Source organism: Ursus maritimus, unplaced genomic scaffold (genome assembly GCF_017311325.1).
Source record: "Ursus maritimus isolate PB19 unplaced genomic scaffold, ASM1731132v1 scaffold_16, whole genome shotgun sequence".
Taxonomy (NCBI): Eukaryota; Metazoa; Chordata; class Mammalia; order Carnivora; family Ursidae; genus Ursus; species Ursus maritimus.
The window spans coordinates 57,709,420-57,736,165 of NW_024424008.1; the positions used below are offsets into that span (position 1 = coordinate 57,709,420).

General features: G+C 36.9%; 1 protein-coding gene across 1 annotated transcript in view; it reads right to left on the minus strand.

Moving 5' to 3' along the window:
* DDX10 (DEAD-box helicase 10) overlaps positions 1–26,746 on the minus strand; it is a 261,015-nt gene that overhangs the window by 197,940 nt on the left and 36,329 nt on the right. The window contains exons 10-13 of the mRNA XM_040631253.1: positions 23,841–23,942; positions 22,587–22,674; positions 19,822–19,910; positions 16,505–16,967 (exon numbers count right to left, since the gene is read on the minus strand). Of these exons, the coding sequence (XP_040487187.1) occupies positions 16,505–16,967; positions 19,822–19,910; positions 22,587–22,674; positions 23,841–23,942 (742 nt within the window). The remainder of the gene's footprint in view (positions 1–16,504; positions 16,968–19,821; positions 19,911–22,586; positions 22,675–23,840; positions 23,943–26,746) is intronic.

A 26,746-nucleotide genomic window follows, 5' to 3' on the forward strand; every position in this document is an offset into this window, starting at 1 on the left:
TAAAATATCTAGGAATAAATTTAACCAAGGAGGCGAAAGACCTACATTTTGAAACCTAGAAGACTTCTGTTTCTGATGAAAGAAACTGAAGATGACACAAATAGGAAGATATACCATGCTCATGGATGGGAAGAATAGTGCTGAAATGTCCATACAACACAAAGCAATCTATGGAATCCATGCAATCCTATAAAAATACCAGTATCATTTTTCACAGAACTAGGACAAATAATCCTAAAATTTGTTGGGAGCAACAGAAGACTTCAAATAACCAACACCATTGTGAGGAAGAAAAACAAAGCTAGTGGGATCATAACCCCAGATTTCAAAATACACTGCAAAGCTATAGTAACCAAAACATGATGGTACTGGCATAAAAACAAACACATAGATCAATGAAACAAGATAGAGAGAGAGCCCAGAAATAAACCCACACCTATATGGTCAATGGATCTACTACAAAGGAGACTAAAATGTACAACAAAGAAAAGATCTCTTCAATAACGGTATTGGGAAAACTGGACAACTACATGGAAAAGAAGGAACCTAGACCACTTTCTTACCCCATACACAAAAATAAACTCAAAATGAATTTAAGACCTAAATATGAGACGTGATACCATAAAACTAGAAGAAAACATAGGCAGTCATCCCTTAGACATCAGCCTTAGCAACATATTTATGGATCTGTCTCCTCAGGTAAGGGAAACTAAAGAAAAAATAAACTACTGAAATTACATGGAAATAAAAATTTTTTGCGCCACAAAGGAAACAATCAACAAAACAAAAAGACAACCTACTGAATGAAAGAGAATATTTGTAAATGATATACCTGATAAGGGTATATACCCAAAATATAAGGGTAATACCCAAAATAAGAGAACTTATACAACTCAACACCAAAAAAACAATCCAACGAATAGAAATTTTTCTAACCAAGATAAATGGATGGCCAACAGCCACATGAAAAGATGCTCAACATCTTCAACAAAAACGAAAGCGCTAATTCAAAAAGATATATGCACCCCCCGTGTATACTGCAGCATGATTTCCAATAGCCAAGATATGGAAGCAACCCAAGTGCCCATAGATAGATAAAGAAGATATATGCAGGGCGCCTGGGTGGCGTAGTCGTTAAAGCGTCTGCCTTCGGCTCAGGGCGTGATCCCGGCGTGCCGGGATCGAGTCCCACATCGGGCTCCTCCGCTATGAGCCTGCTTCTTCCTCTCCCACTCCCCCTGCTGTGTTCCCTCTCTCACTGGCTGTCTCTTTGTCACATAAATAAATAAAATCTAAAAAAAAAAAAAAAAAAAGATATATGCACACATACATACACACATAGTGGACTACTACTCAGCCATAACAAAAGAATGAGGTATTGCCATCTGCAACAACATGAACAGACCTAGAGGGTATCTGCTAAATGAAGTAAGTCAGAGAAAAACAAATACCAAATGATTTCCCTTATATGTGGGATCTATAAAACGGAAGAACAAACACAAATACAGAGAACAAACTGATGGTAGCTAGAGGGGAGTGGGGGGGGGGGTTGCAATAGATGAGGGGATTAAGAGGTACAAAATTCCAGTTATAAAATAAGTAAGGCACAGAGAGTAGAAGTACAGCATAGGAAATATAGTCAATAATATTGTAATAACATTGTAAGGTGATAGACAACACATTTATTAGAGTGAGTAATGTATAGAAATGTCAAATCAATATATTGTACACCTAAAACTAATGTAACCCTATATGCCAATTATACTTCAATAATAAATATTTAAAGAAATTTTTAAAGGAGGACTCTCATTTTTAGAAGTCACATTTTAAGATGAATCTACATCAAGTTTTCTTTACTTGACACTATGATCAGATTTGTATTTAAACTGTATAAGTGGTCACAGTAGTAAACTTGGATAATACAAAAACATACAAATAAAAATTATCCTTTGCTTGCTTCCCTACTCATCATTTCCTGAGGCTCTTCTATTATTCTGAAACTGAATGACCACAATCACTGCCCCTAAGTGGACCAGCAGAATCTTTCAGACTGAGAAAACCAGAGGCATAAATAGCCTCATCAAATAATCATTTCTTGTCATCTTCTAAGGCTTTATATTTCACACAATGTGCACAGCTTAGTAAATGGATGCGCCCGGAAAAAAGCTTCCCAACTGCAATGAAAGTACTCTTGCCCTCAACTTCTGAACTGAGGAATTCCTAGACAACTACCTAAAGCCATTCAAATTAATGACATAAATGACAATATAATTAAGTACCAATGAACTGTAGGTCCAAAGTTGAAAAAGCTTATGCGTCATTTTTCTTTATACTGCTAAATGCACTCTTGGCAAGAACACATAATCCCAACACAAATGTGAACACACAGACCTGCCAAAACAATTCTTTCGTTTCTGGTTTAAAATAATTAGATAATTTTGATTATCATGCTTATCCACATGTCTCAAGAGATAGCAGAACTACTACTTAGCAGTTTTTAGATTCTCCTGCAAGCTTCTTAAATGTGGGGACAAAAGGACCTGAGCGGCACTGGGTGAGGAGAAACAGGAGCCGAGAAACAGGAAGACTGCTTCCATTTGCCTCTGCCGAGGTTAAACCTGCAGCTGAAGAAGGACACAGCTCTAGGGAAGGGTCTCATAAAGTCTTCTGGCAACAGTGACTTATACACACGCTTTTTGTCTTAACTCTACACAGAACCACCTACACATTTAGACATGAAACAAACCTTTCATGGGAGAACATTAGGATCAAACTGATCTCTACAAGTGAACTCAATGTAAAATAAAATTACGGGTGGTTCAATGTAAGAAGTTAGTTTTTCTTTTTTATTTTCTTTACAAAATATTTCATTAAATTTTTAGGAAAAAGAAATTTTAAAAATAACTATGATATTTTAAAAAGCTAATGAGTATTTAATGATGTTTTCAATGAAAAGAGTGAGAAGAAGGTGTGGACCTGCTCTGTGTGTAAGGATAGAGGCTGAAACACTGACCTTTTAAACAAAAGCAAACTGCACTCTGTTTCAAAGTTTGTGAGACTAATTACTCTCTGACATCACAGGGCCATTCCTCCTACAGAAGAGAGCTTTTACACTAACATATGCCACTAATACTTTCTGTGGCAATTTGTATGAGAATGGAATGAGATCTAGTACATTTAGATCCAATTCAATTTCATAAAAGTTTGATACTAAGCAAAAATTTAAAGTAATCTATGCAGTATTTAAAAATAATTAGAATTATGACAACTTAAGAAGTCCGTTTTTCTAAAGAACTTCCTCCACCATCTTTAGAAGAAGGTGGGCAGCCAATATTTCACTTACTGTTTTTCCCCGAGAGAAGAGAGAGGAAACAGGTCCAGAGATCAAAACAACCAGTATGAAGAGGACAGGGTGATGGATGGATTAACAGAGGTTTAGGAAAGATTTCACACTAGATATTTACTGTTATCTAACCCAGCTTCTGAATTCCAGTACTAGGGTCCTATCTAAAATTAACCCAAACAGCCAGCAACCACTTTCTGGCCACTTATGTTCCAGGTACATTTTTCTATCAAATGGTACAGTCTCAAGTTGGGATAAGGAATCTGAATAAACAGATAAAAGGTCAACTATATTTGAACTTAAAAGGTTCTACTCACTTACTAATCATTCACACATTTCATTCAACAAACAGCTACTGAGAACCTACTATAGTGACAGGCAATCCTGATGGATACAAAGACACAAAAATGAATGACACACATTCCCTACCTTCCTAAAGGTTTAGAGTATGGTGGGAAAACAAACACTAGGCTAGTGTGGCGTGTTCTGTGCTATGACAGTGGTAAGCGTGGGGTGCTGAGGAAGCACACTCTGCAGCACCTACTCAGTCCCAGCAAACATAACTCCCCACAAGGTTAGGGCCTTCCCAAACACAGAAGAACCTGTGTATCTCTGGAATTCATGTTCGTCATTTCAACAGAAGTAGTTGTTCTATATTCTCACTTGGGAGAAGCAGACCGCAACGAAAAGACAGATTAAGGAGTACTTCTGTGGCTACGTAGCTTCAGGGACAATCATCCATGGGTCCTGGTGTATCTGCCCATCCTTTTTTTTTTTTTTTGAATTTAAATTCAATTTAGTCAACACACACTGTATTATCAGAGGTAGAATTTAGTGATTCATCAGTTGCATACAACACCCAGTGCTCATCATATCACGTGCCTCCTTCATGCCCCTCCCCCAGTTACGCCATCCCCCCATCCACCTCCCCTCCAGCAACCCCTAGTTTGTTCCCTAGAGTTAAGAGTCTCTTATGGTTTGTCTCCCTTTCTGTTTTCCTCTTATTTTATTTTTCTTTCCCTTTCACTATGTTCATCTGTTTTGTTTCTTAAATTCCACATAAGTAAAACATATGGTATTTGTATGACTGACTTAATTCACTTAGCATAATACCCTCTAATTCGATCCACATTGTTGCAAATGGCAAGATTTCATTCTTTTTGATGGCTGAGTATATTCCATAGTGTGTGTGTGTATCACATCTTCTTTATTCGTTCATCTATCAATGGACATCTGTCTGCTCATCTTCTTTCCATTACTCCTCCTGATCATCTTTTCAAGAATGTCAATAGAGCGCACAGCCTTGGAAGATAAAGACAATATCTCGCTTGGGGGCAGCAAACAGATTCGCTCCGGGTCAGGTTAATAAAGGTAATGTTTCCTCTCTGGGTGAAGGCTGGACAGGCTGGCTAGCGGCCCTTTCCAAGAGAAGCTCCTTAGCTCTCACACAAACCTATTCTGCAGATGATACCAAGCTGGCTGCACGTGCACACGGTCCCTGTGGAATTCAGGAACCAGAAAACCAGCGCAAACTTTGAAGCTCCTTCCGGCAGCTGGCTATGGCCTGAGTTGTCTGGCAACATAAATCAAAATGTGGCAGGCTTACTTGTTAATCTGCAAGTAGAGTGGCATTTCAGACTCTCCACAGTTCTTGAAACCTAGAAATAACTTGTTTTTCTCTCTTCAGTAAATAAGAAAAGCCAAATGAATCAGTAATTTCCGCCACATACAAGAGTTAGTCAATGGGAGGTGAGGAAAGGAAGAGAAGAGAATTAACCCAGTACCCCATATCTAATCCTATAATTATAAAACCATTATATAAATCTGGTTAGCTAAACTGGTATTAGTAGTCAGGCTGGAAACCAAATAGTGTCCTGAAGCCTGTCTGATAGCATATTTTTTGGCAATTAAATACCTTCTGCCTCTTCTTCTTGGAAGAGGGAAAGTTAGAAATAGAGTATTATTTCTAAAAACACTCATAAAAAAAACCAATACTTTGTTCAAGTTATTACATAAAATGAACCAATAGCTATTAGAACACATATTACTAAATGCGCTTGAAATTGAGTCAAGTAACAACCTTTAATAGAATATAGTAAGGAGAAAATAAGAGTCACTAAAAACCAGCTTTTCAGATTCCTTTAAAAAAAAAAAATCAGTCACAGAAGATGTGGGTGGGGAGTAGAGAGCCGAAGAGAATTTTACCCAGTCTTTGATTTGTAAAGTTCTACTTTGTGGAAATGTCAGCAGCTCGGAAAAACAGTCTAGATAGATCAAGAGATACAAAGAAAACAAAACAAGGCTGAACCAAACCATAGGAGAAAACAGGTTATTTAGCAAGTTCTTACTAAGTGCGTTTGGAATATGCAACCATTTCCTCTATCAAATATTCTGAAATTAGTGTACCTTCCAAAATTAGGAATCACAGCAAGGAAGAAAGCATTCCTCTGCTCTGTTGCTTTCCATAACAAAAACCAGCAGATATGAAAATTCGTGCAGGTGGCAGAATTATTCTAATCATGATTACCCAGAAGATGTAACAGGAAATATGCCTTTTTAATTTAGAAAACAAACTTAGGAATTACTATTTGGAGGCAGGCTCTATAGTGATTGCTACTGAGAAATTAAATGATTCATTTATTCCACCAATATGAGGGATGGGGAGAAAGCAGATCAACGGTAAGGAAAATTCCATCAAGAGAGATTATCAGTGAAAATATGAGCTGCATCCTTTATGTGCTCTCAGAAAAGTTGCAATACATGATTTCTATTTCATGCATGTCTAATGGTTAGGATTTTCTTCATATATTCCAGGGACATTTACTAAGGCACTTGTTTCTGGAGCTTAAAATTAATGCACTGTAAGAATCACTACTGTGTTGGCTTTATTAGAACTGTAACAAAATATCACTCAGTTTTCAATCATTTATAATGCCAAACAAAAACCAGCAGATTTTCTGTCCAACACTATATCAGGACCGTCTGTCACCTTTATTCTAACCACCACAAGGCAAGCTAAAAAAAGAAAAGAAAAGAAAACAAACCAAAAATAGCAACAGCCTTCTGGAGGTGGAAATGTCCAGAGATTGATGATCTGCTACCTGTTTATAGAGATAAACTTTTTGTCCTATAGCGAAACACTCCTGACTTGAAAAATAAAAATTTTAAAATTCAGTTTATTAAAACTTCATTGTAGATGTTTCCAATCATGACTTGTTTAGGAAGTTACATTATTGCTTTATTTTGATACTAGGGATGAAAGTGTTGTTGATGAATGCCACAGGAGAGATTCTCTGAAAGAAAATGACCCCAAACTACAAATAAGTGGTGTCTACCATGTCAAAGATGCTGCAGACCATGCAGCAACAAGCAAGAAATGGAACCTGCTCTCAAGAAAAGTCACCTGACTACACATTTCTTTCACAGTCAATGCATCTGTCAAAGACCAATTTATCAGTTCTTCCTCTTAACCTCCCTTCCTTCCTTTTTTGAAGGGGTGAGCGCCCAATTTAAAAAGGGAACCCGGAACCAAAAGGGGTCAAAGAACCCTCATACCCCAGGTGTGGTGGTGTCCCTCAGAGAGCCAAATCCCACCCATCAAAAACCCAAAAGACAGGGAAAGCTTAAAGAGAAACTGCACCATTTTCTAAATGATAAGTCCTATGTTCCATTCATTAAGCATCATTCATTACGCACACAAATATCCCACAACACTGTATCCTACTATGACTCTTTTGGTTTTGTTTTGTTTCTAATGTCAACTGTATACAGTCGATACTTAGGCTTTAACGTTATTGAAAAAAATTGGCCTTTCTTAATGTACAGGCATCCCTGTTGCCACTGACCTTTACTGAAATGCCACTGCTCTGGCCAATTAACTTGCCAACAGGGCTCCCAGAAGGGTATGAGTCTTTACAGTCCCTTTACCCAGTCTAGCTCCCAGGCTCCATCAACCAACCAGCAAATCACACACACGTTCAGGGCACCAGCCAAGACAGAGTACCTTAAACTGTTTGAGAAATAATATATTTCAACAAAAGCAATAAAGTAGTCATCATGGAAAAAATCAGAACTTCAGGACTTTTACTGTTTCAAAATTTAGTATACTTTTTGTTTCAAATTACATATGGATGAAGGGAATATAGCAACATTTCCAGTGCTTAAAAACCAATAAAGATCTTAAGCCACCAATGGCAGAAGAGTGCCTTACACGCTTCCAGGCAGGGACCTCTGACCATTCTATCTGAAATTGCAACCCTCCCCCCATGAACCCTGCCTCCCTCTTACCCTGTTTCACTTTTTCCACAACATATGCACCTATTTTTTTGTCCATCTTCCCCCACTAGAACTTAAACTCCATGAGGTCAGGGAATGTTGTTAATGTTCTCAATACCTGGTACTTAGCAGGTGTTCATAAGCATTTGGTGAGTGAGTTAATTTTTCTTAAAAACAAACAAACGAACAAACCATGAAGCCTTCATTTAATAAGCCTCCATTTCACCTGAAATGCAAACTTTCATGGCAAAGCTTCACATCAAAGCAAACGTGATTTAACTCTGCCTGTCACCAGTAAATGGCACTGTTTCAGCTGCTGCCTTGGACTCAGATTCGGCATACATCTTTGAAGCTGTTCCAAAAACATATATTGAACAGAAAAAATAAAACGGAAATCTGTTCGGACAAATTTGAGAGGTGAAGAGAACATGAGGAGTAAACTCCACTGCTTCCACAAATACAGTCCTCCTGTTAAAAAGCTGTAGGTAGATAGGCTAAGACTTCAGAACAAAGGGTCTTACAAACAGCATTTTGGAAACTCACCTATTCATAATGACAGTAGCTGCCATATTAGGCTAAATTCTCTACAGTTACATTCGTTAGAGCTGTAAATACAAACAAGCACTTGTTGATGACTTTGAAAAGCTCCTTATTTCTGATTATCCTAACAATCAAGCTCAAGGGCAATTTACATGGCCCTCGAGAATAACCTGTCCTATTTCACATTTCTTTCATTACCTCCACTTTACTTTAAAATGAAGATAAACATATCCTGATTAAAAATAAAGTTTCCAAAAGTTAGGCTATAAAATTAAGTCACTAGAAAATTCAGTAGCCAGGGGCACCTGGGTGGCTCAGTCCATTGAGCATCTGAGTCTTGATAACAGCTCGGGTCTTGATCTCAGGGTTGTGAGTTCAAGCCCCACGTTGGGCTCCACAGTGGGTGTGGAGCCCACTTTAAAAAGAAGAAAAAAAGAAAATTCAGTAGCCAGCAGATGTTTTAAATATTGAGGATGTATAAAAGTAGGAAATGAAGGAGAAAAAGTCAAAATATTGTTGATATAATAATGATTCAGCATGTGAAAGAATAAACATCAAGCCAAAAGCTTTTAGCTTTCCATTGTCAATTTACATCTTCAGGAAATCATATGCATAAAAAATTCAAATAGGGAAGGAAGGAAAATATATATTTATATACCAACTCAGTATGTACATTTAACTTTCAAATCACACAATAACTATTCCTTTGGAATTGGAATGAAGTTTGAATTACAATTAAAAAATTAAGAATGGAAAAAAGAAAAAGAAAAAGCACCTGCAGAAAGACAGAAGAACATATATACCACCTCTATTTAAACTACTCAACATTTAAGGTCATCCCACCATTGCTCCACTTCATGGTACCAAAAATTGAAGGGGGTACAGTAATCTTGACTCCTAGGTTTTAAAGAGCTCTCCCTTCTGTTTAATTCAACTAAGCATTATATAAGACCCTTGCACAACGAGGTTATGGCAATCTCATTGGTACAGAACAAACAGAAATTAAGACAGTCATGGAGGTATATCATGAAACGCCAAAAAGAAAAAAAATAGTGAAATAGAAAACTGGAATCCAGATGTCAGTGAGACGAAGAAATAAAGGCAGGCTTCAAGAAAGGACCACACCGGATGGGCCCAGGTACAAATCCCAGTTCTGCCACTACATTAGGCAAGAAACTGAACCTTTCAGAGTCTTTCTTAACCTGCAAAATGGGGGTAATACTACACAAGACTGTGATAAGAGTTTACTAAATAATATACAATAATCAAAGTGCATGGCAGATTACAGAAAACGAATATTCATCACTTCCTGATACTTCTTTTACAAAAACTGAGTTGTCTGCAAGAAATTTCAGGAAATAAGCTACCATAGCTCATTCCCATTTTAAAGCAAATAATTATGGTGATAAAAAACAGCTAGGGGCGCCTGGGTGGTGCAGTCGTTAGGCGTCTGCCTTCGGCTCAGGGCGTGATCCCAGCGTTCTGGGATTGAACCCCACATCGGGCTCCTCTGCTATGAGCCTGCTTCTTCCTCTCCCACTCCCCCTGCTTGTGTTCCCTCTCTCGCTGGCTGTCTCTGTCAAATAAATAAATAAAATCTTTAAAAAAAAAAAAAACAAAAAAAAACAGCTAAACCAGCACTCTCCTGCAACAGTTCATCAGTATATCCCAATCATTCCCCAAACAAGGGCATTACTTCCTCTAATGTCAATTTTTAAATCAACAGTCTTTAAATATAAGCAAAATCCATAACCTATTATCTTCTACATAGTATCTTCTAGAAATATACTGCACAGTATTAATATCCACAAGACTATTGCCAGGTAACTGGACAGAGAACTCCCCACCCAGAAAATTAACTTAATAATTTCATTTAATGATTCCACATGAAATAAATATCCACTGTCAATACCACTTTTAGTTCTATTTATAAGCAATCAATCCATTTCTACAAGGCACTGTGTTTGCCTAATATAGCCTCGTCATATCAAATTATAAACTCTCCACAAATATTTGGCTGTGATGTCACCTGGACCCGTGATATTAGCGTAGGGTTTAGCACTCCAGATCAATGCGCAAGTCTGAGGAAGTGAGAAATACTCTATCCACTATGCATAGTGGATAAAATCATAGAATCATAGAATCATAAAAGCAAATTTGTTTTCTGATATAACACCTGGAGTAAATGAAATGCATCACTTTTTCTTTCTAAAACTGGCCCTGATACAGACAAAGGCCTTATTTTTCCCCAGCAACTACCTCAGACGCTGCCTGGCCATGGCACTGGCAAAACTGTATCATCCCCTAATCTGCATGTTCCTATGATACTTTATTGAGTGGAAATCATAACTAATGTTAACTATCTCCTTCTATGTATACAACTGTGCTGGATGCTTTCTATTTCTAATCACAATAACTCTGCCAAGTAGACATTGTTATTGGACCCATTTTACAAACACAGACACTAAGGCTCACAAAGGCTAACTACCGAACATCATACCAAAAATAGCTCCCCATACTAAACACATACTTTCTTGTTGTCATGGTTTTTCTCACTCTGTACTCTGCTTAGAGTGCTTACCCACCCCCCATTAACACCTATCCATTCTTAAAGGTAAAATTGCTGCCCCAGTCCATATTCTCTCCCATGTGCCAATATTATAGCTTTAAACCATTTGGCTGCATGAACAAATAAATGAAGAAAAAGCTGGAATTCTCTACTGAAATTTTGGTTAACTCAAGTATAAGCCTCTAAAACTCACTAAGTCCCTAGCACAATCCCTGGCATCCAGTAGGCACTCAGTAATTTCGCTCCTGGAAGGAGGAAAAAAAAGACAAGCAGGAAGGAGGAGGAAGGGGGAAAGAGAAAAGACACAGAGAAAAGAGTCAGAAAAACTCCAGCTCCCATATATCAGAATCTTGATTCAGAATGTTAGAATACTTTTATAAGAGAACACTAATAAATAATAGTAATGGCAGCTAATCTATTACCACCAGGGAATTCTTGCAATACCAAGAATTATTGTGCAAAAATGTAAGACTCCAAATAAACAAAATATAGATTCTACTCTAGATAAAAACAGATAAACAAAGAATTATTTATGAGTATCATTCAAATCTTAACGCTGACCTAGGTTTACTCTTCTGATGGCTTTAAAACGACAAGTGCTGAGTTTAAAATGGAATCCACTTGTCAGTCTCATCTCTAAACAATTATAAAATGAGAAAGATAAAAGTAGATGCTTAGATATTTCATTCTTATATTTAAGAAAATGTTTTAAAATCATTTTAAATTCATCACATTAATTACATACTCATATTCTTCTCTAACACTGTTTTCTTGGATGTCAACTTTCTAGCCAACAGCCAATAAAACTAACTAAAACACAAGCTTCTTCCCTATGACAGGAGGTCAGCCAACCTCTACTGCCCTGGTGTGTGATGACGCCTGCTGGGCTCTCTCCTACCATCTCTTTCCTGCTCTGTCACTCATGATTCGCTCTCCAGTACTAAGGAAATCTGTTTCTCTGCCAATGCCTTGAACCTGTCAAAAAGAAAAGGACTACGACAAGGCAGTCTTCCAGAAGACATCGCTTGTACCACGTACTCGGCATCTCTCTTTTCCACTCATGCCCAGGTCTAAAGAGGTAAACACATCAATTCTGTATTCCATGTGTCTGCACACAATGGGCAGCACAAAGTTATTTAAAGTGCTGTCAATTACACTGGCCTCACCTATTTAGAGCAAGTAAACTAAGGACAAATTACGGTAGGAAACAGGACAAAGTAAAAGGAGAATGTGATTTGGCATCAGAGACAGGTTCTGGGTACTGACTCCACCACTGTGACTTTGGAAAAGTCATTTAAAAGGCTTCGTGAAATTTAAATATCATCATCTGCCTTTCCTGTCATGAGGACAAAATGAGAACTTGTAAGAATTTGGTATACAATAAAACACCAAATACATTATTTTACCAATGACAATGATAGGATTATGAAACAAATCCCATGTCATCTGCAATCCAATGTGTCTCCACGGGCTCCAAACTTTAAATGAATTCGACAAATCTCCTCCCTTTCTAAGGGGGCAAGAAAGGAAAGAAAAGATAATCTCAACAAAGAATAGCCTGTGATATAAGTAACGTGACCAGTTCTCTTGTGTGTCTGGTATGTTGTCCCCAAAGGCAATTCTGAAACAGGAACAACAAAATATTTGAACAAAGACAGTGGTGTCTGAATAAGAACTTAGTCTCCCAAGGGGAATACATTCATTTATGTTTAAATACTAGTATTATTTCCATTTGAGTATGGTTTGGTTTTCTTTACCTTCTCAGGTCTATCCTTAAAAATTGGTAATAAAGGAAGAAAATAGCATCCATTGAGTACAACTCAATACTAAAATACAAAATGCAAGATCAAAGGTTAAAATGGAAAGCTGACTATGACTGCAGATGCAAAAATCACACTCAAAACCAAATGTTTTAAAAACACGATAAAGAACCAAAAAGCAGCGGGGCGCCTGGGTGGCACAGCGGTTAAGCGTCTGCCTTCGGCTCAGGGCGTGATCCCGGCGTTATGGGATCCAGCCCCACATCAGGCTCCTCCACTATGAGCCTGCTTCTTCGTCTCCCACTCCCCCTGCTTGTGTTCCCTCTCTCGCTGGCTGTCTCTATCTCTGTCAAATAAATAAATAAAATCTTTAAAAAAAATTAAAAAAAAAAAAGAACCAAAAAGCTGAGGATAATGTGAACACAAGTAAATATTGACTTTGAAAGCCCGAAGGCACTTAATAAGTAAAGCTGGCAAGACTAGGTGAGGGTGGGAGGTTAAAGGCAGTAAGCCCTTGTATTTCTATTTCAGCCAAAGAACCAATAATTTCAACTCTGGCTGTGTACAGTACTAGGGAATGTGCAGGAAGAAAGAGAAAAACATTCCTTTAACAGCATCTCAAAATTCATGCTGTTCCAAACTATTCCTCACATTTGACGTACAGGTCATATACTTCCAATTAATTACATCTAAAAAAAATCATGTAGGTATTTTAAAGACAGAACTTTTTATAGTATACCATGCAAATGTATTCTTAATCAGAACTTTACATCATCACTATTAGATACTTTCATCTATTATCTAAGTTCCAAAGCTTGGCCTCCACAGGTATATAATTTAATGAATGAAATAAAGGAAGTTATTTATGCTCATGTTTATAGAAAATTAAACAATATCTTTTGAGTCATTTTTAGTCAATCAGATAAATCTTAGATATTTTCAAAATCTTACAGTTTCAAAATATAGGTTTCTAAAAATAAATCCCACATGCATGAAATGTATATAATTCACAGCATGAATAAAACTATCAAAGTGAAAGAATAAGAAATTCATTAATTCACTCATTCATTCATGAGACATTTTTTGAAATTCAACAGGAGCTAGACACCTTATCAGGCCCTGAAAACATACCGGTCAGTAAGACATTAATTTCAAGGAATTCAGAATCCAATAAGGGAGGCAGTCCAACATAGAATTTTGTGTGACAAGAGATATAAAAAAAGTTTAAAAAGCCAGAGACAGTAACAAATGTTTAAGGACATTTGGAGACTGACAAAAAACACCAGTATCTAGCAGGGAAAAACAGGGAAAAACACAAGCAATACACATACACAGAAATTATACAGGTGAAATAAATGAATAATGTTCAATAACAGAATCAAAGAAAGATAAATTCAAATGGTTTTAACATATTTCTCATTGATTTTTTTTTTCAAAATAGCAAAAACATGTTAATATTCAGTGTTAGAGGAAGTAAATGGGCAACGACAGACAAGGCCAGTGGGACAACGACTGTGACATTTCTGTAGCATAGTTTGGCAAAATGTATCAAAACCTTTTAAAATGTGTCATGGTCCCAAACTCATTAGAAGAAATTAAGCCAATATCCCTCATGAACACAGAAATAAAGACCCTTAACAAAATATTAGCAAACAAAATCCTGCCACAGATAAAACACATCACAACTAAGTTTATTATAGGAACTTAAGGTTGGTTCAACACTAAAATAAAAATCAATCTATCAACAGAACAACTATATGTTCACCTTAATAGTTGAAAAAAAAAAGTATCTGACAAAATTCTCACCGTCCATTTTGATAAACACACCAACACAGCTAATAGAATGGAACTTTCCTACCCTGATAAAGGCATTTATAAAAAAAAAACCTATAGCTAACATCAGATGTAAAAGACTGAATGTTTTCCCTCTCACAGATCAGAAACAGAACAATGATGGCCACACCCATCACTACTTATTCAACATACAGTATAATTAAGAAAATGAAATAAAAGACACAGATTGGAAAAAAGAAACGAAACCATCTTTCTTCACAAACCCCATGACCATCTACAGAGAAAATCCGAAAGATCTCCAAAAATAAAGCCACTTGAACTAACAGGTCAGTTTAGAATGACTGGCATACAAAAATAAACAGTATTTCTATATACTGGCAACAAAGAAAGTTATATTTTAAAAGTACAATTTATAATAGCATTGAGAACTATGAAATAGTAAAAGATGAATCTAACAAAAAATGTGCAAGATATGCATAAAATTATAAAACCACGCTAAAAGATTTTAAGGCCTAAATAAATGGAAAGATATGCCATATTCCTGAATCAGAAGACTCAAAATGTCAATACTCCTCAAACAGATTTATAGATTTCAACGCAATCTCAATGAAGATACCATCATATTTTTTTTGTACCAATTAACCAACTGATTCAAAAACTTATATGGAAATGCAGTGGTCCAAAAAGAACCAAAACAATTTTTTTTAAATATCAGGTTGGAAGAATTGTACCACCAAATTCGAGATTTACCATGAAGCTAACAAAGATGGGTGTTACTGGTGAAAGGATGGCTACAGAAACGAAAGTGAGTCAAAGAGACCTACACATACATGGTCAACCGTGAACAAGGTCAAGGTTACTGAACAGGGAAAGCACTACTTAACAAAGGCACTGGCTCAACTGGACATTCATTTAAAAAAAAAAAAAAAAGAAGAAGAACCTTAACCCTTGCCTCACACCATACACAAATATCAGCGAAAATAAACACGAGCCTTAAATTTATGTACTAAAACTGTAAAAGTTCTCGAGGAAAACATAGGAGAAAATCTTTGTGGCCCTAGGTTAACCACAGATTTGTCAGATAACACATAAAGTGTATCAACTCTGTAAGAAAAAGTGATAAATCACACTTCAAAAACGAGATCAGTATCCTGGTTCTTGGTCAATCAAGTCAGAATACCTAGGCTCAAATTCCAACTATGCCAGTAACAAGCTGTACGCCTCACGATCTTACTATCTCTGTGTCTTAGCTGCTTTTTCCCTCCACCTGTATAATGAGATAAGTACCTACGTCACAGGGGGTTATTCAAAAACCAAATAAGATAATGTTTAGAAAATGCCTAATTAAATATATTAAGCACCAAATAACGATGTTTGCTACCTTCCCAAGATTTTTATTTAGTTACTTAAACACATATCCAAGTTTCAAAGTTCAAAATTTAGTACTCTAAGACTACTTAGAATTTTATTAAACACTGTATAAAAAAAAAGAGCTCAGCTTCATTTTTTATTCAATTTCCTTTAAAGAAATGATTAAGAACAAAGGCATACAAAACAGGAAGGGACCTAGGGAAGGAGAGGTGAAACACATTCACTGTACACCTACAAGTACTCCAGAAAACAGGTGCTTTATCTGAATCATCCCTTTTATGTCTCCTGGCAGGTAGCTATAGAGAAACAAAGGATCTACATGAAACTTTTAATAAACCTTCATAAGTGGCCTTTAAAAAAGAGTGCTGGCTTTCTATTTAAGATACTGGGTTGGTGCCCAAAAGCAAATGTCTCATTAAGAGTAAAATTCATGCCTAGGGAGATTAAATCGTTGTAAGGAACATTTATAACGATTTAAATCAGAAAGTAGTATGTTAAGAATCACAGTGAAGGATCCTCACACCAATAAACCAAAGAACCCCATCACCTGCCTTCCTTGACACTATAACCATGACTCTGGCTACTTTTAAAACATGCCTCAGAAGAATGACAAAGGAGAAGATTAAACTTGTCAGCCTTCTTAGAGTTCCTAAAGTTATGAACAATGAGAATTCTTAGGCACCTATTCCATCTTTAAATATGGAGAAGGAGGGGAGAGTTCACTGCAAAGAAAGCCATCCTACAAATTTCTCCTAGTCTTTATTTCCCCCATATTTCCCCAAAGGCCACAAGCAGCACAGGGTAAGAAATGGTGGGAAATAACAGAAGACGCTCCACTGGGGGTAAACTTACCTGTAGTGCTTTGTTATCTTGAAGGTCCAACCCAAATACATTGTGCCGCTTCACCGTAAAGAAATCAGCATCCTGTCCGTCCTCCTCCTCCTCATCTCTGTCCAAGAACTGTCCAGGAGCTTCCTTGGACTCCCCAGTGCTAGGGACAGATTGAGGCTGAGACGCTTTTGCTTTTGCCAGTTTCTCTCCCATTTCTTCTTCATCTTCCTTCTCCTCTTCCTCTTCATCACTAATCCCATTAGCAAGTGTGTATTCTGTCCCTTCTGGTCTTTTCCCACCTTTCTGAAGGATGGACATTTTCTCATTGAAGTAGGCTCTAAATTCTTCCACTTCATCATTAGTGAGGGAGGGAGCCCTTGGCTCAATTACTTTATTATCTTGGCTCACCACCAATTCTTTGGTGTGTTGTTTCTGCATTTTCTGAAGAAATCTTACCCGTGGTGCCACAGCAAGACCAAGAGACCTTAAATATGAGTAAATGAAAACGGTTATCTATTGGTATTATGCAATAGTTTCTCAAGAGTGGAGATTTATTTTGGGAGTTTTTTTTTTAAAGAAAACACTCCTCTGAGATACAACTCAATCTTGACAGGTTAGATATCCAAAAGGCAAGCCAAAAAATACTGAACACCTGTCAGAAAACACTGGAAATACCCCATTTTTCATTAAGTGGTTAATAAGGTATAAAATAAAGAGCTCAGGGGCGCCTGGGTGGCACAGCGGTTAAGCGTCTGCCTTCGGCTCAGGGCGTGATCCCAGCGTTCTGGGATCGAGCCCCACATCAGGCTCCTCCGCTATGAGCCTGCTTCTTCCTCTCCCGCTCCCCCTGCTTGTGTTCCCTCTCTCGCTGGCTGTCACTATCTCTGTCAAATAAATAAATAAAATCTTAAAAAAAAAAAAAAAAGAATATTAAAATAAAGAGCTCAACACCAGAAACAAGGGACTAGCTCAGGTACCAAATCTGCCTATGTCTAGCTTACCTCTCTCAGCCTCAGCTTCCACAAAGATGGGGTAACAGTAACTAGGCCCATCTCACAGCTGTTGTAACAACCTGACTTGCTAAGTGAAAACACTTTGAGAAACGTAAATACTAAAGCTGAAAAAGACATGGACATGGAAAAAGACATGAAAGGACAATTCTCTACAAAGAACAAATGCGAGTTATCACTGTCTTCTCCTCTTAGACACTTAATACAACATAATCACTTCTACAAAAAAAAAAATGATTTCTAAACAAGAAATCAAAAAAGAAAAGAAAAATTATTTTCTCTTTCTAAGATCAAGATTCACTTTATGATCAGGTCTTTCCCAGCTCCTAAATTGTGACTAAGGGAATGGAAAAAAAACTCCTAAAGCCAGGCCTGCTACGATAAACAGCTAACATTATGACATGGATCCACTGCCTCTTTCCTATGAGACAAGATTCAGGAAACTGAGAGGTGCAGTGGTAAAGCGTAGACTCAGAAATGGGACTGCTGAGTTTCAAATCCTGATTGTCACCCACTAGCTATGAGACTGAAGGATGTTACTTAACCTCTATTCCTCAGTTCTCTTATTTGCAAAACGGCATGATCAGTATCAACATTATAGGGTTGTTGCAAGAGTAAAATGAGTTCACAGACGCCACGCACTTAAAACACTGCCCGGCACATCCGCAGCCACTACTGAGCACTTGCCATTATTACTGTTATGGGGGCTACAGGGTGGGATCACAGACTCGCATCCATCAGAGTGTTTCTCTCAGTATTTTACAATTGTATTTATGTCTCTCTCTCAGCTACTAAATCTTGGAGCTCCTTTAAGGTAGGAGTACATACATCTATAATTTTAACATCCAGCACAATGAACTATACATATTAGCTGTTCAAAACATGTTTCTTTAGGAAAATAATTTTTAAAAACATTCATTATATCCTACATACCTCACACTGCTTTAGGTAACAAAGGGCTTCTAAAGGAATTTATACATCCAGGAAATTACACGTCTAAACAGCCACAAAAATTAAGAAACACCACATTAAACTGTACCAATTATTTAGGCTCAGAAGTTAACTTTCTGCCTTCCCTAAACATCACCAATAAAAAGCAAAGGTCTTCAACTGTGAACAGATGAGATTTCCTGGCATTTGCAGCAACAAGACGTCCCATAAATATGACCCTCCAGTGTTAAAGTCCTGTGCCTCCCATTTGCTAGTATCTCAGTAGGTCAATCAGAAAACCAGGATAGAACTTCTTTGTAAAGTACAAAAAAGGAGCCAATAACCTAAACCATGAATTGTATTCAGAAATGGCGAAATTAGTAACTGCTACATAAATAGATAAATGACAAAAACACGTTATATCCACGGAAGTCAGTTTTCCATCAATTACCTACAGAGAGAGTCAGGAGCCTCACACTGTTATACAGCAATTTCAATCATTCTAAAACATTACAACTGACAAATTACCAGTTATACTAAACTCACAATCTAACATGAAGCAGAAAACAGCAGCTCCCCCAGATACGAGTTTTTATCAGACTCCATTTACGGGTAAAGTCATTCAAATTCCTGGAGAGCAGGACAAATATACCGACCCTGCCTTGAAAATACATATTTCATCACAGACTGGGAAATTTTATGCTGACATTTAATATATGATTAACCTCAAGGGTGCTTCTATAGGATTTTGTCAGTGCTTGTCCCACAGGTAGAACTCCACTGAAAAATGAGCATCTCTCCTTTATAGCTAAAAAGGTTAAGAAAAAAAGTCCATCAAATACAAGCCAACACAAAACCAAGAGTCCCTTTTTTATGTAATAGTAACCTCAATTACTAAACAGGGACATTTTGCCATAGTAACTGTGAGTACCTCTAAGAAACACCAAGACACAAAAAATATTCAGGCAAAAAGCAAGCAGTTATAGGGATCAACCTAAAATAAGGGAAGAAATGACAAGGAAACTCATATCAAAAGCATAAAAAAAGGACGGTCTACAGTGTTCCAGGCCAGCGTTCCAAAGAACAAGAGGACTGCAGACATTTAAGATTTCCAACAATGCTTAGCAATTGTTCTCCATCTCCTTTAAGACAAAATTATAGGAAACTGCCAGTGTAACTTTCAGAAATTTTCACTTACAAGTAACAAACTTCTGTATGGCAACAAGAAATGAATACTCACCTATTTTCTAGTTTACATAATCTTTTGCTTTACAGATCTTTAACAGATTCTTTTAAGGTAAGGCCAAGCAGTTTCAACAAGGCCTCTCAGAGAACCAGGTTTCACATAAATGAGCTCTATTTGAGGATTCAAATCAAAACTGTAATATGAATACTTACAGGGCATATTCAGGTATAGGTAATTTATTCACATCAAATATTTCTTTATCCTTCATCAGATACACGGAGCGTATATAAGAGACAAAACACTGTAAAAATAAGTGGTTTCAATGCATGATATATAATAGGAATGGAAAGCAAACTTAAACCAGATAAAAGAAAATTAACCAAAGGGATAAATTCAATAGCAGTGAAAAATCTTAAAAAATAGTTGAGCATATCTCCTTTCCACAAAAAAAAAAAAAAAAACCTGCCTTTTTAGAACTGTAATATTAGATAAGACTTTAAATTTGGTTTCATCAAGCCAACTCAACATAGAATATCACCTCAAAAAGCTATTCTAGAAGTTAGTATCATCCTGCTGCAATACGCTATCATGCGGGGGAAATGTAGGCTTTGGAATCATACAGATGACAATCTGAGCTCCTTATCTCACTAGCTGAGCAAATCTCTTGGGCCTCTGCCAGTTTCCTCGTCTAGCAAAGATCATAGTACCTTCTACTTCAAGTGTTACGGGAGAAATTAACCAAAAAACATGCATCTAGAGTACCTGGGCATATATTCTGGAATACAGTAAATACCAATAAATATTAGCAAGCTATTAGTAATTATTTCAGTAGTCCAAGGATATGTTTTCCAACAAAGTAAAATGTTACTGTATTTAAATTAAGCTTGACAAAATCATGGCAGAAAAAAGTTTATTTCTAAAGCCTTCCCTTTTATATGATGATGTCAATTAATTTGTCATCATCAACTTGTGCTATTTTTCTTTGGTGTTTAAAAAGAAAAAAGGTATCTTTATACCAAGAACTATATAAACCAAAAAGTAAACATGATCCTGATCCTTTGTCAGCCTTAACATAGTCAGGCAACAAAGATCATGAAACACATCTAAGCAAGCATTTATTATTTTAAAATTTTATGTTTGCAAAGTATATTTAATTCCCATTTCTATATTTCCTGAACTTCACATTTGCTCTAACTTTACACTAATCCTTTCTTCAAACCATTTTCCCTGTCTCCGTAAGCCTGAAAAACAATGAATGGCTCCAGTTCAAGGATAATTTTTTTCCCCTACAATTATTCACCAAAAAAAAAAAAATCACCCCTGTTGCCTATTGTTTTTGTTCTATCCAGATTATAATCAAAGGCTAGAAAATCACTTCTTTGAGACTGGATAGCTTGCTGCTGCTTGCAATGCAGTTAGCCATTCTGCTAAACCATGCGTGACACCCAATAAATCACATCATTTATTTCAATGTGCATTCTATAATCTTTGTTCTGGAAGGCTCATTGTTGTATGCACAAACCAGTGAAACATCCTTCCAATGTTCCTTATTTCCTGATTCATAATTGAATGACCTCTTAGGTATGGAGTAAGTCGTGACATTTCAGAATTCATGTATAATATTTTTTAATGTGCATACTATTACCAAAGCTGTTAAAAGAGAGATTTAACTCTTAAAGTATGTCTACTAGACAAAATATGCACACAAATGTTTGCATGTTCAAAAATTAAGAAAAAAAATTTTTTTCGTTTAAAGGCCCTTTTCATTAGGTTTCAGGTGAAGTGAGCTGCTAGAAATTCAACTTTGCACAGTTCCACATTTGGTTTTCTTATATTTCTCCTGATGTATCATGGAAGTTCTGAAGAAAGTCACACAATGATTGCAGTCTCAGGCCTGCTACTTAATAGCTTATGTGACCCTGGACAATTTTTGATTTTCTCAATCTATTTACTCCTGTATAAAATCACATCGATACCACCTCCCTAACGGGTTGCTGGGAAGACGAAGTTAAGAGCATATCAAACTACCATGTAGCAGAGTCATGTCATGACTAAGTGCTTAACACCAAGTAAGCATTCAAATTTTAGCTTTCATCACTCACGTTATTTTAAGCACAGTGAAGCTAACTTGATAAAATATAACATAAGTTAATTTTTAAAAAAGAATGTAAGATCTGCTCTTTAAATAAAACTTCCTTCCCGAGAATTCCAGTTTCCAAACCATAACATAAAAGCCTTACTACTGACCGGTTCTTCCGCTCAGACTCTTATCTACTTAGGATGTAGACGTCCACATCTCCTCTTACTTCCTTCCCCTCACTTCATCTATCTGCTGAAATAGAATCCAACCTCTGAATCCTAAACCTCTTAACTCACTGCTGATATGTTATGGGAGATACAGAGATAGAGATCATATGTAGATCTCATAACTCCAATGTAAGTAAAACCATGGTGAAAAGATCTTTATAACAGGGACTCAAATATTTGTCCATTTAAAGACTGGGTAGCTGTAAGCACAACACAAAATTATTTCCCTTCCTCCCTTCCTAAGCATCTGCTGCTGGGCACTCTAAGAACTAAAAAGTAATTTTAACTGAAAGTGAGAATTCTTTGTATTTGCTAGTCAAAAGGATTTCTAAGTCAAAAAAGTAATTTGGGAACATTAAGTCATATTTATAGACTAAAATTTCATTCCTAAAGACAATTTAGTAAAAATGCTAGGCTTTCTAGAAATTTAACCTAACATAAAAAATTACAGTAAGTTTGCTAAAGAATCACAGAGTTGACTGACAGTTTCCCAGGTTACTCTAAAAAATTCATTATCTTTATAAAAGTTAAAGAATACGATAAAGTTATCTGCAAATTGCACTAAATATCTGAGGTATAACCATGAAACCTAGAAGTACTAGAAACGATGAATTTTAACTTTATTATATGGTTCATTCCAACTAAGGTATCCAATTTACCAATGACTTACCCTTTGAGCTCTTTCTTTTAAATCTTGATCTTGTGCTAAAAATGATTCCAATTTTTTCTGGACATCAATAAGTTTTTCTGGGTTGATTCTTTATAACAAAAAGAAAGGTTAAACTAGGACATCTCAATTTTAGAAACGAAAGACAGCATATAGCATTTTCTTATTTTCCTCAATATTTTTAAATCTATAACTTTATTTCTCATTTAGGAGCCAGAGTAGACTGAAATTACACTAGACATAAATTTGACTCTCACATATTATGCGTAATGTGGGGGGGGGAGATCAAGATCAGAAATCTCTCAACGCCCCATGCTGAGTGAAAGATACTAAGGTTAACATCCAATTATCACTGGTTCCTTCTTACATCCATGAGGTTAGAAAGTAGCCTCTCATGGGAGATCTACTGTCCATGAAATAAAATAAATGAAATCTAATGTCAGTTTTGTAAGTACTTCCATTTTCAGTCAAATATCATAAAACTAGTTTCAAGTAATAAATAACTAGCTAAAAGATATAAATAATGTTTTCCTTATCTGGAAATAAGGCATAATAACAAATCCCACCAAGGGAGGCTACACGGAAGAATGAAATTCTTTTGGGAGTCTATGTCTCACAAAAGAAATTCCACTCGTTTCTCTGAGTTTAGACTGAACCACTTTGCTTCTGCAAAGCCAGGGTGGTGGTAGGTGGGGATAGATGAGGTGTTCTTTACCTTCTTTTAATTATAAAATCACATATAAAATCAGACACAAAAGGTAGAAAACCCTCACTAGACCTCAACAATTAACAACTCACAGCCTTGTTCCATAGAACGCTTACCCAACCCCTCAGCTCCCCCTTCACCTCCCCCACCCCCGCAAACACCGTCCAAGTTATTTCCTTCCAAGAAAAGCCAGTGTTTCAAGGACCCCAGTGCAGGTGAAACTTTGATCCTGATCAATTCTGCTGACAATCTAAATATCTTCAACAAACAGCACAATCTCCCAAAATGGACACAAAACCTACAAATCTCATCCAAGAGGTATAATCCTCTCAACCCCCCATGCCTGCTGAAGGTAACAAGTTCTCTGTTTCATCTTATTTTCTCCATGAACAGTCTTCAAAACTTGTTTTAAAAAAAAAGTAAACAAAAAAGTCACAAACCAGACAGCAGAAGACAAGAGAGAGGAGGGAATTAAGTGTACATAATTCAGCATAATAATTCTGTGCCTCTGTTCTCCTAACAAGCACATCAAGACACCCAGCAGTTCTTACTTGATTTCCTTCACAGGCACTTTCTTCTGGAGAAGCTGCTGCACCATCCCTTTTTCTTCTGAGGGAAGCAAAATTAATAAGGCTTCACCATCCTCTTTGTACCTAAACAAACAAACAAAAAATCCCTTCCACATCAGTGCAATCTGCATTTTACATTTTAATAGGCTTATGAATAGGTAACACAGAAGCAACTTCACCTAATTAGTAAATATAAGGAATACCATTTTTTTAACCTCTGTGACAAGAGAAAACTAGGGCTCTGAGCATCTTTTTCAAAATTTCACCACTAATAATAATTCTGAGCGACTTTTAAGTTCTACCACAGGAGAGCCAGATCCTAAGAAACAAATCAATTAAAAAGAATATCTTTCCTTTTTCTTTTTTTTTCTTTAGGGAAAAAGGGGTAGAGGGAGATGAAGAGAAACAATTTTAAGCAGGCTCCATGCATAGCACAGAGGCTGACACAGGGCTCGATCTCACAACCTTGAGATCATGACCTGAGCCAGAATCAAGAGTCGGAGGCTTAATGGACTGAGCCACCCAGGCGCCCCTAAAAAGATTTCTTAAATACCTCTTTACTTATAGCAAAAAGACAATTTCCCATTCAAGCCACAAGAGAATTGTAATATAATTAGTAATTTAAGAAACATGGTACCCAATACATTAAGGAAATCAAATCATCTTTCTGGGGATTTTATACCTTGGGAGTAACACTGTTTAGTGGCATCAGTTTTAAGAAATGGATCTCTACTCAAATGAAAACCTAACCTCCAATCCATGCACTTCTCGTCCCTTACCTAGTAAAATTCTTATTTCATTTTATACCACCAGAAATTTCTATTTAAGTGGGCCACAGTGCACTCAGAGTACTTAAGCTTTTTGTGCCACTCGCATACAGATTTCCGTGATAACTCAGTGTCAGCCATTGTGTGCAAGCAGTACGACAAAATGGAATTGGGGTTTGTGGAATTTTTTTAAAAAGAAACAAAAGAAAAGGTATTCTCATCAAAGCACTCTATTCAGGGTTCATGCTATAATATGAGGAGCAAATTTTCATATATAAATAAATAATTTAGTGAGAAAGGTGACAGGCATAAACTGTGAACAACACAAAGAAATAGAAGAATATCCCTGTCTTCAGTGATCTAACAATCTAGCTGCCTAGAGAACACACACACACACACACACACACACACACACACACACACAAAAGCAAGAGATCCCACAGAACATCCCCCAAGATGGTACATTACTAAATGTAAAAGGACGACCAAGGGCAATAAATGCCACAAACTCAGAAGTGGAAAGAGACCACTCGGGGTCAGCCAGAGAAACACAAACCTGTCAGGGCAGATGGAATCTGAGGAGGACCTTAAAAGTCAACAAAAAAGGGAAAATCTAAGGTCTTCCAAAGGGGGAAATAGCATGAACAAAGGAGGAGAAACCAGAAATACAAAGCAAACATAGTTAACTAAAGATAGCAGAAATCCAACTGAAACCAGAGTAACTAAATGGACAGCAAAAAAGAGTGCCAGAAAGGGACATCAGTGTCTGGTTTTGGACGGCTCTGGACGCCTGTGTCTAGAGAGCTAGAATATCATCACTGTATGTAAGGACAATTTTATCACTGAACACTGGAGGGGGAAACTAGCTGTGTTGAATTACTGTGGGTACTATAAAGACAGAAGAGTAATTTTCACCTCATGCTGATTTCAAAACTCCACTCCTACACACAAGGTGAAATGCCAGTACAATACCTTTACAGAAGCATCTGTATACATGTGCACACACACACAGAAAAGTATGAAATAAAATCTACCAAAAGTGCTAAAAGTTCTCTTTAATTCATAAATTAAACAAAAGTTGAAGGGGCCACTAAATGCCAGGCACTAAAACTGACATAGTTCTGGCTGTCACAGAGCTTACAGACTATCAGGGACAGACAGCAAAAGCAGTAACTAACAATAAAGTGGTAGGAGTGTTACGGTAGGCATACCGGAAGCTGTAAAGACATAATAGAGAGCTCTACTGAATGTTGTCCAGGAGTCAAAAAAACTGCTCTGAGCAAATGACATCTAGGAGCAGAGACCTAAAAAATTAGGAATTAGTCCAAATTAGGGGAGAGTCAAGTTTTCCAGGGAGAAAAGGCAGCATTTGAGCAAGTCCAGTGGATAATTTCACCTCCTTCATCCTTATTAGCTTTTTCTAGGGTTTCTAAATGCATGTGTATTAAACAGGGAGAGAAAGGAGTAAGGCTGAACATACATTTACTGCTTTTACTGTTTCATAAAGGAGAAACTAATACCAAATACCTTCCTCATTATATTTCTACACCAACTATTACAATTCAAAATGTTTCATCATCATTTGCTATGAAGAAATATGAATTTAAAGCATTTCCCCTAAGCAGCGCTGGACTAAACCATCTGTGAAGGCAGAAATCACTAGTATATGAAGTAGTGAGGTGACACCCAGAGCAGACAAGGTCTCTGAGAGCCTCTCAACTTCCGAAGCTGGTACAGGGGTAAAGAGAAATCTCGAAGGTATCAAAACAGCACCACTGAAGCCCTTGGATCATCAGACGGACTCAGAAGTAGGAATAATAAGCCTTAATCATTACATCTATCTTGTCTACCCATTCATCCACCCAACCAGGGATAATCTGGAAGAATGGATCAGGATTCAAGTCACAAAAGGGCCATATTCAAACTTTTTACAACTGTAACAGCTAAAAGACAGATCTGTACAAGGTTAGGACAGAGTGCAACACTGATATTTAAAAGAACAAAATTCCCAGAGGAAAATGGAAAAAACGTCCAAAGTCGAATCCCACAAGGCAAGCATCTATCAAAAAGATCATCACTGGCCACTTGATGATGTGGCCTATTCAACATCACACACATCTT